Source organism: Magnolia sinica, chromosome 15, assembly GCF_029962835.1.
Source record: "Magnolia sinica isolate HGM2019 chromosome 15, MsV1, whole genome shotgun sequence".
Taxonomy (NCBI): domain Eukaryota; kingdom Viridiplantae; phylum Streptophyta; class Magnoliopsida; order Magnoliales; family Magnoliaceae; genus Magnolia; species Magnolia sinica.
In genome coordinates, this window is record NC_080587.1 from 21,227,320 (window position 1) to 21,246,143 (window position 18,824).

Here is an 18,824-nt window from a genome sequence, read left to right on the forward strand (position 1 = left end):
TAAACGAGCCGAGTTGAGCGAGTTAGTCGAGCTAGCTTGACTCGTGAACAACCCTACCTAGTACTTAGTAGGTGAAGCTCAAAGTTGTAATTTTTATTTATTTATTTATTTTTATTTTTTTGTAAAGAAAATGGTGATGACTTTATCTAGTCCAATGATGTCGGTGGACTCCTGAAAATTCATTTTGCTAAGTGTGTAAATTCTATGTAAAGATTGCTCCTTTCAGTATTTTTCATGATCGATTTTCTTATCACACTTGGCAGAACCGTGCTTCTCGTGAAAGAGGATTGAGCCTTCTATCTTTTGGATGTTACCACTGTCCATTCTTCATCATCTTGTTGCATCGGTGGTGAAGCAGAGTCACCCCGGATATTACCTGGAGTCATCTGCTTCTAGTTGCAGCTGACTCATCTTTCCCTATAACATTCTTTAATGGCGATCGCATATTGTCAATATAATCCACAATGAATCCATTAAGCATGAAATAGACGATCACGTTAATTGAAAGGAAAGCCATCGAGATCGTGTAAAAACAAAGTTTTCGACTACCAAAACAGACTATTAGTTATTCCGATTAAGTTGAATAGTACTTTGTTTTAGAAATGAATGAAGGATGTTCTCGTTGAGAGTCATCATTTTAATGTTATTATGGCGCTAATTGATGATAAATGTTCTTTAATCATTCTATTGTTAATATTAAATATTGATATTCTAATTAGAGATTATGGGTTCGATCCCTAGCAAGAGTCACCATTTTGTTTCAATAAGAAATAATTATCGAGAATTGAAATATTTACATTCAATAATAAACAAAGGAAAATTGAAAAACATATATCATCATTTATTTTATTAATTCTGAATTCTTATTACATCCTTCGCATTGCCCCTGATTGTAAAATAAAATATATTTGATCAATGTAATGAAAAGACAGAGTAATGATGATTTTAGCAGCATCTCAGCTCGGATGACGCACGTCGCAATGACATAAGAGTTATGTGGGTTAAAATCCTTGCTTCGCGCCAATATACAGAGAACATATACCTAAGAGAACGAATCACGGACAAATCTGCACATTTGCACGACAAATAGACTATCGGAGCCCCTGTTGTGCGACCACTGGGAGCCTTGTTGCTCGGGCACGCAATAGGCCAACGCACGTATTCTGCTTTCCTTTTTTCCTACTTTTCGTGGAATACCTGATTGATGCCACTCCCAACTCGGAGAGCTCCTTAATGCTTTTTGAATTTTTCTCATCACTTAGATGAGAGATAAATGGGATATTTATAAAAACCTCCACACACGTGAACAACGTAATCCACGAGATAAGTTTCCCTTGCGAGGTCGCATAATGCACTCCTTTTGTGCGAGTGCACAACATCCTGTTGTGCTGAAAACTCCTCCGCTTTCTCAGTACCCAGTCCTGCAATCCTTTCTCCATTGCGCGTCTACACAACTCACCTATCCTGTGGGACCACGCAATTATTAGATTTTTATACGTCAACACCTACCTACCCTTCAAAATCTCCGGGATATTTATACATATACGGAGAGATGCTGCACCAACTGCGGACGAGCACTTCGGATGCCCTGGTGCGAAAAGAATAGTCACCACCATTTAAAAAGTAGTGATAAACTCTCATAGGAGTCCTCTGCATTTTAACCATTGAGGCTGTGGATTGCGTCCGACCCGGGCTCTGTGCAGCTGTGCGGCCCGAAAGGGGTTTCTGTGACAAATCTGCTCCTTCCATCCGTTTTGAAATACCACAGTATAGTAGGAATCTAAAACTCATGCATATCCAAAACTCATGTGGGCCATATATACGAAATTGAACCCCTGGGATGATAGAAGCTTTGTATCAGGATAATATTTGTATTTGCAGTTCATCTGAATGGTAATAATCATACGAACGGTTTGGATGGAAAATAAACATCATGGTCAGTTCGAAAAAGGTTTCAACGGTGGACATTTCCATTCCGACTGTTTCGTTTGGGTGGTCCACCTGAGTTTTATATCTGCCTAATTTTTATAATCCCAACTATTGTAGTCTTCAAAAACAGATGGATAGAGTGGATTTCTCATATACATCTCTTTGAGGCCCACACAGCCGCACATGTGTATCTCTGTTCCTAGGGCACGGGCAATCCGCTCCCGAGTACTCACCATTCCAGGTGCTCATGCGAGTCACTAAACTACTCCTTATGAAACAACAGTTACCACACCCTAACCTAACAACCCCTCATCTCTATAAAATGGTTTCGCCCACACGCAAGCTACGGTGGCACTTTCATTCCACCAATGGCTTTCTCTCTCCCACTCTCTCTCCCACTCTCTCTCCTCATCCTCTTCATCTCTCTTCTGGCCTTCAAGCTCATCCTACGGCGCAGATACAAGCTCCCTCCGGGCCCCAAGCCCTGGCCCGTTGTTGGGAACCTCTACGACATAAAGCCAGTAAGGTTCCGGTGCTTCGCGGAGTGGGCCAGCACGTATGGTCCGATCGTATCTGTATGGTTCGGATCGACGTTGAACGTTGTCGTGTCGAGCTCTGAATTGGCTAAGGAAGTACTCAAGGATAATGATCAAATGCTGGCTGATAGGCCTAGGAATAAGTCCGTCGAGCTGTTTAGTAGGAATGGTCAGGATCTGATATGGGCTGATTATGGGCCCCACTATGTTAAGGTGAGGAAGGTTTGTCAGGTGGAGTTGTTCACTCCAAAGAGGCTTGAGGCACTTAGGCCCATCAGAGAGGATGAAGTGACGGCTATGATTGAGGCTATCTTTAGAGATTGCACCAAACCAGGTACGTGTATAGGACCTTTTCTCTCTTAAAATCCAGACCGTCCAAATGGGTGGGCCCACTGTGGATGGAGCATACCTGAAAGAAAATTGCAATGAGAATTAATATTAAATATCTTATTTTCTTTTTTTATATGCGTTGATCGGATGGTTAGGATTTCTGGGTCAGTGTGATTTTCGAGATATGGTACGTCTATAATGGGACCCACAATTTGGATGGTCTGGATTGCTGTTCTAAAATGACACATTTGAGACGGATGAGTCTCCCCCAATTTTAGATGGTGCAAAACTAACACAGTAGTCGAATGCTTATACATCTATTTAAGACATTTTGTCTTTTTGCATAATATCTCACTGTAGACGGACGCGGATCGCCCGTGACCCCGACCTTCGTGCGGTCGGAAGCTAGGTTGGCCCATCGCGATGTTTGATGGAAATCCATCCGGTCCATCCGTTTTTTTAGCTCAATGTTAGGGGATGAGCCCAAAAAAAAAAAGGCAGATACAAAACTCAAGTGGGCCACAGGACAGGAAAAGGTGGGGATTGAACGTCCACCGTTCAACCATTCGTGGGGCCCATAACTTGTAGTGCTATGAGAGCAGTAGGATCTTCCAATTTGGAGATTTTGGGCGCGGATTAGGTACTACCCCCGCCTGTTTGGAGCTCGGTACAGGCGGGGGCTCCTATGTCTACTGAGGGGCCACCGTGATGTATTACTTCTATCCACACCGTCCATCCATTTTTTCATATCATTTTAGAGCACTGTACTAAAAATAAGAAAGATAAAAGGCTCAAGTGGACCACACCACAGGAAGCAGCATTGCTAAGGACGCCCACTATTGAAACCTTCTTAGGGTCCACTGTTTCTCATTTATTTTCCATCCAACCTGTTCATACGGTCATAGATGAAGTAAAAAAAACAAATCTCATCTTGATCCAACACTTCTGTAGTCCGTAAGAATTTTTCAACGGTAGGAATTTAATCCCCACCGTGTGGTGCATTTGAAACTTGAATATTAACTATTTTTGGAATCAACATCTACAATCATATGGAAAATTGGATGGACGGTGTGGATAAAATTCTTACATTATACTAACCCCTCAGTGGCCCTTGGAGCCTCGGCCTGTCCCGAGCTCCGAACAGGCGGAGTAGTACCTAGTTCGCGTGCTAGATTTTGGAACTCGCGGTCTGTCCATGATGGATCCGTCACATCAATGCCTTGAAAACCAAACCATGGGCCTCACAAAAACGACATTTTTCTTTGATGTCGTCGGCTGCGGGCTTCGATCCATTAACCGAGGTGGGTGGGATCCCTGACCGTGGGGCCCACCATGATGTATGTGAGTTTTATACGGACGCGGATTTCCTGCGAAAGCCTTTCGCAGGAAGTTCCTGCGCAAGAATGCTGTGTGGGGCCCACCATCATGTTTTTGGGAAATGTACTCCGTTCATCCGTTTGGTGAGCTCATTTTAGGAAAATTGACCAAAAACGAAGTGGATCCAAGACTAAAGTGGGCCACACGAGAGGGAAAGAAATACCTACCGTTGAAAGCTTCCTGGGCTCCACCTTGATGTTTATATGCCATCCAAACCGTTTATAAGGTTATTAACACAAGGATGAAGTGAAAATACAAAAAAAAAAAAAAAAAAAAAAAGCCTGAAACAAAGCTTTTATGGTCATAAGAATGCTTCAACGGTTCTAACTGAATCCCTACTGTTTCCTCTCGTGTGGCCCACTTTAGTTTTGGATCCACTTCGTTTTTGGTCAATTTTCCTAAAATGAGCTTACCAAACGGATGAACGGAGTACATTTCCCAAAAACATGATGGTGGGCCCCACACAGCATTCTTGCGCAGGAACTTCCTGCGAAAGCGGAAATCCGCGTCCCTTATATACACGCCGTTCATCCGTTTTGAAAAGTTATTTCAGAGCAGTTTTGGAAACGGATTGGATATGCCCCTGCCACCAGCTAATGGCTGGTGGTCGGTGCACCGTGGGCCCCACCACGATGTATTTGTTTCATCCATGCCGTCCATTTATTTTTCTAGATGATTTTATGGTATGAGATAAAAAATGAAGTATATAACAATCTCAAGTGGACCACATTACATGAATCAGTGTTGAATGAACGTCGACTATTGAAAACTTATCGGGGGCATAAAAGTTTTGGATCAGGCTGATCTTTGTTTTTTTTCCCTTCATCTAGGTCTGGATGACCTAATCAACATATTTGATGTCAAATAAACAGTTAAGCGGGCCTAGGAGGATTTTAATGGTGGATGTTCAGAAACTGTTGTTTTCCCATGGTGCGGTACACCTAAGATTTATATCCCTCTCATTCTTGGAATCAAGCCCTGAGACACAACATCATGGCAAGGCCCACGGCCACCGGGCTGGGGAGGGGGGGGGGGAAGCGAATCCATCAAGTGCTATACAACATAAACAAAGCAATACAACATAAACAATGAGGGTTGAATGTTCACCGTCCATCATTGAAACTAGGGGTGTACACGAGTTGAGCTTTGTCCAGCTTATGCTCAACTAGGACGGTTTGAGTCTCAGGTTGTGCTCGGCTTTCGAGCTTGGAACAGCAGTTCATGCTCGGCTCGGCTAGCAGCTTGGTCCAGTTCGAGTTGAGTTCGAGCTGAGTTTTCAAGTCGAGTGGTCGTTGGTCGGATGGGTTGGTCCGACCAAACTAGATATTCGTCCGACTATACCAGAACCACCCGGTCAGTGGTCGCTGGTCGGATGGGTTCCGCTACTCAGACGGACGCTACTCGCTGAAAAAAAATGGAGAGGGGAGGAAATGACTTACTTTAGGAGATGAGGTCGTCTGGACAAATGTTGGAAGGAGGAATTTCGTCGAGCGGTAGAGAATGGCGAAAGTATTGGGCGAACGGACAGCCGATTTGAACGAAAGGGAGGGAGAAATGGGTTAAGGTTGGATGATTTGGGCGCTAGACGCTCGCTGGGTTAGGGTTGGGTGAAATGGGCTAGGGTCGGGCGAATAAGGGTTTTTTGTAAAAGCCCTTATACATGTACTTAAAACTCAATCCAAGTCAAGTCGAGGTCAATACTGAGTCGAGCTAGGTCCAGCTTGGACTCGACTTGAAATATTCCAAGCTCCCAAAAAATGGCCCAACTTGGTTCGAACATAGTTTCGATTCGAGTCGAGTCGAGCTGAGCTTTTTCAAGTCGAGTCGAGTCAAGTAAGTTAAGCTAACATTTCTCCTGTACAACTCTAATTGAAACATTGGGTTTTGGATAGGCTAATATTTTTGTGTTTTCAGCTCATTAAGTAAGAATGGCTTATGAACGGTTTGGATGGCATGTAAATGTCATGGTCGGCCACAGGGAGGTTTCAACGGTGGGTACCACTGTTAATGTCATGTTACCCACTCGAGTTTTGGATCTGTCCCTGTTTTTGGACCCATGTCCTAACGTGATCCGGAAAAACAGTTGTCCACGTGGATTTTCACAAACACCACGGTAGCCCCACCGATTCCGTACCAGGAAGTCCCTGCCAATCCCTTCCACAGAAATTAGGAATTGCTTATCTGGCAGACAAATAATTCAAACCGAACTGTCCAAATCTCGGCCGCGCAATTGCTTATCTGGCAGACAAATAATTCAAACCGAACTGTCCAAATCTCGGCCGCGCAGTTTAGATATATCGTGAGACCAAAATTATTCTTATTTGGTAACGGGAATATTAGATTGCTGTACATTTATTGGACGGCTAGAAATGAAAAATATCGGACGCTCATTTTTTAGAAAACAAGCCTCAACCAATCAGAGGTTAGGATTGTTCATTGATTCTGACTTTTATACTATAACAATTTACTCAATTTAATTTGGGTTAACAGGCACCACATGTAGACTTGGGCATTGAGTCAAGTCGGACCGAGTTAGGGCTAACTCGACTCGATCTAGTTTTGAAATAGGCTTGACCCAAATTCAATCCGACTCGATGCCAAGCCCAGCATGCCTGACTCGATCTAAGTTCGGTCTGGCATGGACTGATCCAGACGGAGTCCAATTCAGTCAGAAGTACCGAGTCGAGTTAAGTTGGCACTGAGTAGGATTGAGAGATGAGGGAGGGAGAGACTGAGATAGTGAAGAGGAGAGAAAGGAGGGTGATGGTGGTGGGTGGTTGCCGGGCTTAGAAGTTGAAGAGAATGAGGGAGGAAGAAAGAGAGTTTGGGATCGGATTAGGGTAGGATGCGACGGATAAGGTTAGAGATGACACACACACACACACACATACTCGAAACCGAGCCAAGTCGGGTTTCAAATCAAGTCGAGTTACTAGGTAACTTGAACTCGACCCGGTTTGAGTTCGGATTGGGCAAAGGCGAATCCTACTTGGTTGGACCGACTCACCCATTTTGTTCGGGTCAAGTTGGATCTGAACGAGTCGGACGAGTAGTTAGCCAGATCAAGTCGTTCCGTGCCAACATCTAACCACATGTGCCATTCCTAGTGCCTGCGTATCAAACGTCATGCGCAGCCCGAGTATTAACCAACTCCCATTCTGAAATGTATTTGCGGACAGTCAGAGACCAGTAGGTGGACGGTCGTCAGTCGTCATCGGCCCTCTACTCTCTGACGTGGATGACGACAGGTGGCCCCGTTAGATCATCCGCGAACATAACTGGGATGTAGATGATAGAGCCATCTCACCTGCAGTACACGTGGCAGGAAACTTTTTTTTTTTTTACACACGCACACGCACCCCCACACACTCACGCTGGTGGAATTTCACCACCGATGGGTACTCGAACCCCTGACCGGGAGTTGAAACTCATGCAGTACACGTGGCAGGAAACTTATCAATAGGGACCGTTCATCTAGTTTCCCCTGTGGTGTATGTATGATGGGTCAAAATGCATGTAGATTGGATGGTCTGGATCACCCAATCAGTGGTCTTCAAGGCAACGGAGTAAAACGAAGACCGGATAGGATGACTTACCCCAGGAAGAAAATGGGGGCTAGAATTGTCTCGTGGGTGTGATTTTTGAAACATGTACCTTCAATTGCTAGGCCCTCTAGCTAGGCAGCTTCCCATGGTAATATGTACCCTGCCTTGAAAAGGGCGGATTTCTTGTGAATGCTTTTGTAAAACTTAGCACGGACGGCGCTTACCTTTTAGGTAATTTTTTTTACTATAGATATGACTTTCCATTTATCTTTTTTTTTTTCGACTATAACAAAACTTACTTATCAATTTAGACTTCTACTCGTATGGACAATTCAATAAAGATGAAAATATCCTTACTTTTCATCTGCTTTTACCTGAAAACTAGGAGTATTTTTGTCCAAAACTCTTTTTTCGTACCTGAAAAATCTACTTTCGTAACATAAGTTTTCGGTCGTTCTGGAAAAAAAAAACACATAAAAAACAAATGTCTACAGTGCTAATTTTTTCTTACATTTAATGCATTTTTTTTTCTAAACGGCTGAAAACTTACGTTACAAAAGTAGATTTTTCAAGTATGGAAAGAGGGTTTTGGACAAAAATACTCCTAATTTTCAAGTAAAAGCATCTGAAAAAGTAGGGGTATTTTCGTCTTTATTAGTTTGTCCGTACGAGTAGAGGTCTAAATTGGTAAGGTAGGTTTTGTTCGGGTCGAAAAAAAGAAGGTGGATGGAAAGTCATGTCTAAAGTAAAAAATTGAAAAAATTAGCACGGTAGACACTTCCCTTTTATGCCTTCTTTTTTTTTTCGACGGTTGAAAACTTATGTTGTAAAAGTAGATTTTTAGAGTACGGAAAGAGGGTTTTGGATAAAAATATCTCTAGTTTTTAGGGTAAAGTAGCTGGAAAAAATATAGGTATTTTCATTTTTATTGGTTCGTCCATACGGGTAGAGGTCTAGTTCGGTAAGGTAGGTTTTGTTCGGGTCGAATAAAAAAAGGTGGGTGGTAAGTCGGGTCTATATTAAAAAATGAGTATTTTTTTTAGTATAGATGCGACGTACTATCCACCTTTTTTCATTCGATTCGAAAAAACCTAAATAATCAAATTAGACCTCTATTCGTACGGACAAACCTAGAAATGCGAAAATACCCCTGCTTTTTCCAGCTGCTTTACTCTAATAGGCAGAGGTATTTTCATAAAACAAACTTACTTTCATACTCTAAAAATCCACTTTAATGAGATAGTTTTTGAGCGGTAAAGAAAAAAAAAAAAGGCATATCATGGACTCTTCTATGGTGGTAATTTTTTCATAAAAAATTTGTGAGTTCCTACACGAGGATGTTAGGTGGGGCCCACAAAGATGTTTATAAGAAATCCACCCGTCCATCTGTTTTGAGTGCTTATTCTAGGAAATGCAACAAAAAATTAGGTAGACCCAAAAATCAAGTGGGTCACACGGGAGGGAAAATTGGGGAAAAAAATTCCTACCGCTCAAACCTTCCTGGGCTCCACCTTGATGTTTATATGCCATCCAAACCGTATATAAGGACATTACCACTGGGATGAAGTGAAAATACCAAAAATATTGCCTGACACAAAAGTTTTACTGCCCCAAGAACGTTTCAACAATTTACACTGAATCCCCACTTTTTCCTCTGTTGTGACCCACTTAAGTTTTGGATACACATCGTTTTTTGTAGCATGTCCTAAAATGAGCTCTCAAAGTGGGATGAACAGGGTGGATTTCTAACAAACATCTCGGTGGGCCCCACCCAGAATCCTTGCGCAGTAAGAAATCCGCGCCCGTCGACTCCCAACTTTTAGAAAGAGACTTACCAACTCCCGGGATCACATGGAACTTCCTAGTCTCGCTTTCCACGTGGCCCTTATACGACTTCACCTACCAGATGAACGGTCTAACTAGTAGATGGTCATGACAAAAGAATATTCAACGGCTATTACCGTAATATAAGAAATCTGGCCAAAAAGATGCTTTCTCTTGGTCGTCGACGGAATTGTCTTGAGAGGGACCACAAGGGATATGAGCGTACACCATTTTCAACGGTAGGAATGCCGAAGTTCCGTGTGTTATTAAATAAGGGACACGTGCGTGAGATTAGAGCCACTCGTTGTCACCGTTAGGTAGATCCCTCGAGTAAGAAATAGGCCTTGTCGTATGGTTGGTGTACAACGGTCCAAATTCAATTATTTATATCAGATGGTTAAGATCATGCAATTAATGTTTATTTCAACATGTACCATCGACAAGGAGCCCAACTGTTTGGACGGTCTAGATTGCCACAAATGCACGCCAGGATAATAGATAAGCCCGCCGTGTACAAAATGCCTACCCAACCACCGCTTCCGGGTTGTCCTGCGCGATTAACGTGCAAAAGTATAAATCGACAGCTACTGCGTTTTCACGTGCGTGCCATAATGTTGCCATCAGCGACAGGATTCTGGTCCTCTGGACCATCCAAAATTCAGGTGGTCCACACCACAGGAAAGAAAAGATGTGCGGATTAGATGTGGGATCATCGTTTTTTGTTACGCACCATCTAATCAATTTAGGAGATGCTTCCATCTGGATGTATGGAAAGCGAAATAATCAAGCCATTTCAAACTTAGGCCTTCACACATGATTTTAAGGGTATTAAGCATGACTTTAAATGTTGTGGCCCACATGAGAGTAGAATTGGATAACTGAAATTGAGTGGTGATGCGCTGTGGGCCCACCATGATGTATGTGTTTTATATCATTGTGTACGTCCTTTTTGTCATCTTATTTTAGGACATGATCCAAAAAATGAAACAAATTTAAATATGAAGTGGACCACACCATAAGAAAGAGTGGGAATAATTACACCCATGGTTGAAACACTTCTAATGCCCGCTTTTAATGTTTATTTGCCATCTAACCTATTTATAAGTTTATATAAACTCGAATGGAGGGTTTACCATTATACCGGTTGATAAGTTCACAAAAACCTAAATGGAGGGAAAACACAAATATTAGCCCGATCCAAAACCTTTGTGGCCTTGAAATTTTTAATAGTGAGTCTCTGATCACCACTTTGTCCTTAAGATTTTCATATGCCTCATTTTATTTTATTTTTGACTTGTGTTTGAAAAATGAGCTAGCATGATAGAGAGTGCAGAAAAAATACATAAATGATGGTGGACCCGAGCACCTGGATGGTGATGGGTCACCATCCAATCCGCTCCTTGGGTTAACAAGATATGGATTGCCGCCGGTGAGATTTGATTAAGATACATGCCGCACAAAATTTGATCGAGTCATATACTGCTGTTAGGGACGACGACTAAATTGTTTAGTAAATTTTAGTTGCGTCACGTGCTTCTGTTCAAAGCATTCATTTTCTGGGTGCGGATTAGGTACTACCCTGCCTGTTCTAAGCTCGGGATAGGCAGAGGCTCCGAGGGCCACTGAGGGGCCACCGTGATTTATGAGTTTTATCCACGCTGTTCATTCATTTTCACATATCATTTTAGATAATTAAGCCAAAAATAGCGAATGTTCAATGCTCAAATGGACCACACAGTGGGAATTAGATCCCTACCGTTGAAAATTTCATAGGAACCATAGAAATTTTGGATTTTGCGTCATCCAACTGTATATGACCATATCAACAGGTTGGATGGAAAATAATCGACACAGTGGGCCCTAAGAAGGTTTCAATGGTGGGGGGACCGCTGCTTCTAGTGGTGTGGTCCACTTGAGATTTAGATCTGCCTGATCTTTTGTTCAACAATCTAAAATGATATGAAAATATGAATGGACAGTGTGGATAAAACTCATAAATCACGATGACACCTCAGTGACCCTCGGAACCTCTGCCTGTCCCGAGCTCGGAACGTGCGGGGGTAGTACCTAATCTGCGCCCTCATTTTCTACAGCAGCATGCGAAATCCAGCTGTGTTTTTTATGACTTTGGTGTGAAATAACATTAATAGTCTCAAAATGCATAAATGCATTGACTGCCAAATGCGATTAACACATGTCCAAGTACAATGATGTGATGATGTTAGGTGAGCCCTTCCATGCATTTCTGATGAATTGAATGTGAAACAACATTCATGGGTTCTAAACGCATAAATGCAAGTTACGCATGAAAGACAAGCGACCGCAGAGTGGGATTAGCACATGTACCAGTACAATGATGTGCTGATGTTGGGTGCACCCTTCCATGCGTTTGTGATAAGGTTGGTGAATGGATGAAGCCTTTAAGACCACTGTCATTGTCTGGTACGCATTTAACGATGCCAGTGGTGGAGAGCATAGGAACCGGAAACGGATTGGCTACTCCCCCTGCCACCAGCCCCGTGGCTGGTGGTCGGTGCTCTGTGGGCCAACCATGATGTATGTGTTTCATCCATTCCGTTCATCCATTTTTACAGATCATTTTAGGGGTTAATTCCAGAAATGAGAGGGATATAAATTTCAGGTGGACCACACCACAGGAAAACAATAGTGATTGGATATCCACCATTAAAATCTTCCTAAGGCCCACCATACTGTTTGTTTGACATCCAATCTGTTGATTAGATCATACAGGCCTAGATGAATGGAAAAACAAAGATCAGCTTGATCCAAAACTTTTATGGCCCCCGAAAGGTTTTTAGTGGTCAACACTCATTCAACACTGTTTCATGTAATGTGGTCCACTCGAGATTGCGATATATCTCATTTTTGTTCACACACTATAAAATGATCTGGAAAAATAGACGGACGACATGGATGAAACACATACATCATGGTGGGGCCCACATAGCACCCACCACCAGCCAATGGCTGGTGGCAGGGGGAGTAGCCAACAATCCGTTTCCATGGGAACCGGCCAGCCTATTTCAATCATGATAGAAATTGTTTGATACTCTGGCTGAGTACAACCTTTGATACACAGGCACTAAGAAATCTGTACGGAATTGTACACTAACCTAAATTAAGTGCCAACATAGGATTAGTTTAGAATCCTGAGCTTTGGTCCGGGTATGCTTGTTTCTTGAAATAGGGTCCTTGGATTTTCATGGTGCCACGATGAGAGCATAGAGATGTAGAAATGGATGATAAGTAGAAATCTTACATTTATGTGATAATTGTTACCTCATATTTTGAATTTTAGAATTTAATTTGAAGAATAATGATTATTCTGCAGTATTTATTATTTTCAAAATATTTAAATTGGCAGTTAGGATTAGCCCACCAGGCTTTCTAGCCAAGCTTGCCAAGCTTAGACTCAAACACTGTACCAAAGGTGCTTGCCTAGGCCTAAACATTAAGCATGTTTATTGATTAGGCCAAGCTCATGCTATGTATGAGAACTTCTTAGCCCAGCTAACTAGATTAAGGTTTTAAGAGCATTTTTGTCAATATCTTGCATGTTGCATACATCTAGTGAGTAGACCAGATCTTGCACAAAAGAGAATGGTTGGCCTTGGGCACAACCTTAGGCTTGAGATCAAGTTGACTCAGGCCCAGGCCACCCATAATCATCATGGGTCAGGCAAGCTTATTCGTTATGGCCTATCACGGGTCCAAGATGGGCTTTGGCCTAAGTTTTACTTTGCAGGCGAAGCTTCGACAAACCTTAGCTTGGCCCTAACCTAGTGGTCCTAACTTATTGTCTAATCACAAGAATTCAATTTCTTTGAATTTGGATTATATGCTTGCCACAAATAAAAATTTTGTATTTGTTGCAATGATATTAAGCCACATTATTAGATATTGTATTTAGTGTAGTAATGCTAACAATGTCAGTGATGACGTTGACTAATCAAAATATAAGAAAATATAAAATTTCTATTTGTGGCAAACAGATAATTCGAATTCAATTTATTTTACCCTTTGGACACGAGGAATTCGAAGTATGGACATGGATAACTGTAATAATTATATTTTTCAACAATATTCACTAGTGTATCCTTGAAGGAAAGTCTATTTAGATATTAGGTAAAAATCTAATTTTTCATTAGAAAATGATAATCTTGTCTGTGAAGCCAAATGTGGAAAAGTTTCATAATTATAACCTGCAATCAGCAGTTTTCTTTACAATTCAAACCATCTAACCTGGATCTCATCGCACACACATCCACAAAAAGCCATTTGCATGGAAGGAGAGTTAACAAATCATGTTACTTCACAGGCAACCATGGGAACGGTGTGGCTGTGAGGGACTACTTATCACCTGTATCCTTCAACAACATAACTAGACTGGCTTTGGGGAAGCGATTGATGGACTGGGAAGGGAGGATAGATGATCAGGGCAAGGAGCTCAAGTCAATCGTCACAGAAGGCATCAAGATCGGCGGGTCCCTCCCCATAACGGAGCACGTACCGTGGCTCAAATTGTTCGATAGGACCAACGAAGTCGCACTAGAGAAACGTGAGCTCCGTAGGAATCGACTCACCAAAGCCATCATGGACGAACACACGCAAGCTCGTCTAAAAAATGGCGCCAAACATCACTTTGTCGATGCCCTCCTAACCCTACAGGATCAATACAACCTCAGCGATGACACCATTATCGGCCTACTATGGGTGAGTCACTGTCTTACTAGCTTATGATATGTGGCCATGCTTGTGTGCCTCTTCAATCCAAAAGCTTATATCATTGTGTTGAATGCTAGCCTTGCAAATAATTACCATAAACTACTTTGCACCAAAGTTCTGAAAACTCAGTGACTCAGCTGAAAACACTCGACCGAGTCAACTCTACTCGATGAGAAATCGAGATGGAGTCGCTACGAAACTCACTAGCAAGATTTGATTCAGACTCGGTATGACCCATCAATCTGGCTCGCTCGCTTGGTTTGCATGACATAACTTGAAGCGAGTCACTCACTGAGTTCCATATTTGAGTCACGACCAGACCCATTTGGATATCAAGTCGATTTTTTTGGGTTTTTAAACCATGCTTTGCCCAAATTTCGAGCTACTTTTGTGTATTTTTTACATGAATTAAGGCAAGGGGCGTCTGGGCCGGGCCATGACCTATATAGGCCTATACTATAAACTAACAATCGGATCATGGCCCGATGGTTAGGAATCAGGGGCCCATCCTGTAGAAGTCTGCGAGTCAACTAACAAGCCTAACAAACTTAGTTGGGCTGGCCCAACCATATGAAATAAGCGATTGGGCTTGACGTCTCGCCCAAGATCATCTCCAGTCCCATCTAACAAGCCTAATCAGAACTCATCTTGCATTTTGCACTTACGCTATTTGATAAAACTTATTTTCAGCACTTGTCACTTATTTTTAGCACTTATGCATTTGAGATAGTTCGAAAAATTCAAATTATTTGAGGCTTAAATTAATTTTCAATAAAAATATGAGTTTGTTTTTAAGCTGCTGAATGTTGAAAGTGGCAGTGCATTATTATTTCATTTCACCTTTTGTTAAAATATTCCTTAATTTATAAAATTATTTCAAAATTACAATTCAGAACTTTTTAAGTTTTGTACAAATAACTAATATTGAACCATCTAAATTGTGAGGCCTACCTTAGATGGACCACATTCCAAAAAGCATGATTGTTTTGTTTTATTATTAACCGATTGGTGGTCATTTAGTAGACAGTTACGATGGAAAAAAAAAAAATCTAATTCAGCAAACAGATTATGAAATAACTCTAAGGGCCCGTTTGGCCGGTGGATTGGAAGGGATTGAATGGTATTAGGGTGGATGGCATGGATTTCTAGGTAATGATGGTGTTGTCAGTGGATTGTCTTGAGATCCATGGGATTGTTATATCCCTGGATTGCTATATCCAGTCTGTTTGGCACGCCCGGCCAATCCCGGGATTAAACCTTCCCATCCCTTCCAATCCCTCCAACCAAACACGTCCCAGGCAAATTTGAACGGATTAAGGTGGATTGGATGGGATTTAAAAGTAATGATGGTGTTGTCAGTGGATTGTCTTAAGATCCATGGGATTGGGATCAGATCACCGACTCTGTTTGGCACGCCCGGCCAATCCCGGATTTAACTTCCAATCCCTTCCAATACCATCCAGTCCATTCCAATCCGACAGGCCAAACGGGCTTAGGGTCGTTCAAAACCAAACTGATTTTATGTTTAAGGCCTATCTATAATGGGTCTTTCAATTTGGGTGGTTTAGATTTTATTATGTATACACAAGTACGGTTTCTGATCTCTCGTGTACCAACGATCACTCTCTGTCAGAGTAGAAAACCGTTCTCTAAAGCCTTTTGCAATAACAGGCAGTTAAATTCGTTGCTCTCCTTAACCAACTTGCTTTTCTAACCGAAACACTTCCTTCCATTAATTAAAATTTCTGTAGGATATGGTAACTGCCGGCATGGATACAACAGTCATAGCTGTGGAGTGGGCCATGACAGAGCTAATCAAGAACCCAAGGGTGCAACAAAAAGCCCAAGAGGAGCTGGACGCAGTGATCGGCTCTGATCGTGTCATGACAGAAGCCGACTTTCCCAACCTCCCCTACCTACAATGCATCGCCAAAGAGTCCCTGCGTTTACACCCATCCACACCTCTCATGCTCCCTCACAAAGCTGCTAATCACGTCAAGATCGGTGGCTACGACATCCCCAAGGGCTCGATCGTGCACGTCAATGCATGGGCCATTGCTCGTGACCCAGCTATCTGGAAGAATCCATTAGAGTTCAAACCCGAGCGTTTTCTCGAGGAAGATATCGACATGAAAGGCCATGATTTCCGCCTGTTGCCTTTCGGTGCAGGCCGGCGTGTGTGTCCTGGGGCCCAGCTGGGAATCAACTTAGTTCAATCGATGCTCGGCCACCTGTTACACCATTTCAACTGGGCCCCACCAGAAGGTGTTAAACCAGATGATATCGACATGTCGGAGAATCCTGGGATGGTTACTTTCATGCGTACACCACTTCGAGCCGTTCCAACGCCTAGATTGCCTGCTCATCTCTATAAGCATTTCTAATTATGTCTATGTTTGTTTTTAATCTTCGTCTTGTTTTGTGTTTCTTTTCTTCCCTTTTCATTTTAGTTTTGCACTGTGTTTGTTGTGTGATGTGATCGGACATAAATTATTTATATGACTATGGCATGCAATCTTCAACGTAAGGTGTGTATGGAAAATTGAATCCATGTGCAAACAATCTATACCATCCAAATGGGGTCACGGCCTATTTATGTGGACCTCTGATTGCCTGACCACCTCATACTAGCGATTCCATCTCTGACAAGATTTCTTGCCCACACTTAAAAAGGGTTCCATTTGGAACGTTCAATAGCCTACTTCAATTTCTATGAGGACGATGTGGAGGGGATTAGGGCCCTGTTTGGTTTTCCAATTACAATCATAATTGGATGAAGATGGCTAATAATTACTTATCTCCGTAATTGTGGTGACATTACTTGGATTTGAGGGCAACGATTATTATATTATATCGTTGTTTGTTTTACATAGTCATTATAAAAATTTAAATACAAACCTTAGGGCTCTTTGAAACTCGCACTTTTTGTAATTCCCAGATCTCAAGTTGAGTTATAAAGTTCTTCTTCCTTGGGTGCGGATTGGATACTGACAAGGTCAGTAGCGAAATCACTACTAAAGTCACGTTGCCAAGCTCTGTGGACCCACCATGATGCATGTGTTGTATCCATACCATCCAACCATTTTTAGAGATCGTTTTACAGTGTTACAAAGAGAATGAGATACATCTAAATTTCAAGTGGACACATTACAGAAAACCGTGGGAGCCGTCACACCCACCGTTGAAACATTTATAGGGCCCACAGTGATGTATTTTTGAGATCCATCCTATTCATAAGTTAACATAGAGATAGATGAAGTGAAAACAAAAATATCAGCTTCATCGGAAACTACTGTGGCCCCTAAGAAGTTTTGAATGGTGGATGTCACTGTCCCCACTATTTTCTATGGTGGGGTCCACTTGAACTTTAGATCTATCTCATTCTCTTTGTAATGCCATAAAACGATCTCTAAAAATGGTTGGACGGTATGGATACAACACATGCATCATGGTGGGGTCCACAGAGCTTGGTGACATCACTTCAGGGTCCACAGAGCTTGGTGACATAACTTCAGCAGCAATTTGGCTACTGACCTTGTCAGTATCCAATCCGCGCCCAACCGCTCACATACAAAAATTTAAAATAAAATAGTTTGGTTTTCCAATTACAATCATAATTGGATGAAGATGGCTAATAATTACTTATCTCCGTAATTGTGGTGACATTACTTGGATTTGAGGGCAACGATTATTATATTATATCGTTGTTTGTTTTACATAGTCATTATAAAAATGGCCGATCTGAATCTCATGCGGACCACACAAAAGGCGAAAGTGGGCAGGGAGTGATGCCCTTTTTTGGCAACACATGGGGCCCACCTTAATGTTTTTTGCCATCCATGCCATTTATCCTCTTCTTTAGGCAGTGTTAAGCTAGGGGCCCACGGTTCAGCCCTATCCAGATCTTAGGTGAGCTGCACCACAGGGAACTGTGGGGGTGGAAACCCATTGGACTTGGAATTCCTGAACTTTGGAATCCCATAGGCTTGTGATTTCCTGGATTTGGAATCCCATGGACTAGGGAATCCCTGAATTTGGGATCCCTTGGATTTGATGTTCGATCGGAGTTAGGGATTTCTGGAATCCCTTGGCCATATTTGGCACCCTGGATTCAAAACCCTGTAATCTTAAGTTAAAATACAAGATGTACTTGCAAGGATTGAAATTAATTATTAAATCAATTTTAAAACTCCTAATTAATGTACTTATGACACTAGGGTTGTATTAAATATGTTGAGGCATGTACCTTGCTTGAAATGATGAATTTCCAAGATTCAGATGAGGCACAGGTACAGGATCACATCCTAATGACTAATTAATCAACAATTTATAACCATTGATTACTTCGGAAATGTTCAAACGGTGCAGATCATCTTATTGGAGTAATTATAGTGATGCCAGTGATAATCTAATCGTTTTCGAATATCAACGGTGGGCCATGTGCCCAATAGATTAATAGTGTAGTGGCACACATGTTGCACATGTGGGTGGTCATTCGATCATTTCTAATGGACCCCGCCTTGGCATATGTGTTTTA

At 42.0% G+C, this 18,824-nt stretch overlaps 1 protein-coding gene across 1 annotated transcript; it reads left to right on the plus strand.

Annotated features, from left to right (window-relative positions):
* Nucleotides 1-2,282: 2,282 nt before the first annotated feature.
* Nucleotides 2,283-16,680, plus strand: LOC131227845 (p-coumarate 3-hydroxylase-like). Its single transcript, XM_058223671.1, has 3 exons — nucleotides 2,283-2,799; nucleotides 13,881-14,275; nucleotides 16,039-16,680. Exons 1-3 carry the CDS (start codon nucleotides 2,298-2,300, stop codon nucleotides 16,669-16,671), a joined length of 1,530 nt encoding a protein of 509 aa, XP_058079654.1. The 5' UTR covers nucleotides 2,283-2,297; the 3' UTR covers nucleotides 16,672-16,680.
* The last annotated feature ends 2,144 nt before the right edge of the window (nucleotides 16,681-18,824 follow it).